The sequence below is a fragment of the Poecilia latipinna genome, unplaced genomic scaffold (assembly GCF_001443285.1).
Source record: "Poecilia latipinna isolate Pla-1442-1.1 unplaced genomic scaffold, P_latipinna-1.0 Scaffold165, whole genome shotgun sequence".
NCBI lineage: Eukaryota > Metazoa > Chordata > Actinopteri > Cyprinodontiformes > Poeciliidae > Poecilia > Poecilia latipinna.
In genome coordinates, this window is record NW_015112781.1 from 79839 (window position 1) to 80893 (window position 1055).

At 30.4% G+C, this 1055-nt stretch overlaps 1 protein-coding gene across 1 annotated transcript in view; it reads right to left on the reverse strand.

Moving 5' to 3' along the window:
* fcgbp (Fc gamma binding protein) overlaps positions 1 to 648 on the reverse strand; it is an 18554-nt gene extending 17906 nt beyond the window's left edge. Inside the window, exons 1-2 of the mRNA XM_015029842.1 lie at positions 616 to 648; positions 475 to 522 (exon numbers count right to left, since the gene is read on the reverse strand). Coding sequence (XP_014885328.1) covers positions 475 to 520 — 46 coding nt within the window. The 5' untranslated portion in view covers positions 521 to 522; positions 616 to 648. The remainder of the gene's footprint in view (positions 1 to 474; positions 523 to 615) is intronic.
* Positions 649 to 1055: the final 407 nt, after the last annotated feature.

Consider the following 1055-nt stretch of genomic DNA (forward strand, 5'->3'; position numbering starts at 1 on the left):
AGACTATTGGCCCCCCAATGAAAAAAAGATTCACAAGAGGGGAGTTGTGTAAAAAAAAATTAAAAAAAAAAAAAAAAAAAAAAAAAAAAAAATATATATATATATATATATATATATATATATAGAGAGAGAGAGAGAGAGAGAGAGAGCAAGGTTTTTTATATAGTAAATAGAAACCTTGTACTATTTGAGAAATCAGAGATAGCTGCTGAAAAGGGATCAAAATTTTTGAAGAAATGAATGATCACTTTTTATTAAATAGATATTAAATAGATTGATATATTTTGAAGAGCCATTAGTTCATTGACTACTTCTAAGCAGCACTCAATAAGCAAACAGTATAAAAAACTATATCATATGCCAACAAAACTTTGCTGTAAGGACTCTATGTGAGTTGAATTACACTCTAATTTCAGCCAAACAAATTAAATTACATAGTAATAGAAATCAGTAAAACAATCTAGTTGTACTTACAACTCAATAAAGCCCCCACAACACAAAACAGCACAAGGATCCCCATGGCTGAAAAAGAAAAAAAAAGTTTTAGTTTAAAAAGGATTCAACAGTTATATTAGCTAAGTTACACAAATGCTGCTTGATCCAGAATGTGCTCACCTGTTGATTAGTTATGTGTGAGCACCTTAGTTGCTGCTCCATCCTTTTTTTATAAAGATGGACGAGAAAAAAAAAAAAAAGAAAGACAAACATGTCGGCCAATCAGAAAAATAGTCTTCTTCTATTTAACATTACCCTTCCTATTAAACAAACAGAGCCAAAACTTGGCAATGACTTTTAGGTCCTGTTGTGTGCTGACATGGGTGTGAACATGATTACAAACTACATTTCTGGGAATAATCATTTGTACTTGAGGTGTAATGCAATTCATGAGAGGTGCACTGTTTTATTTTGGAAATTGTCTCTGAATTAGTAAATCAAACAGATATTCTTTAGTTATTAACATGAAAAATGATGCCAAAAATACATGTAAGCAATCAGTACAAAATGTTCCATTCATATCAAAGTGTCGTGATCTTTAAGACATTGTTTGTGTGTTT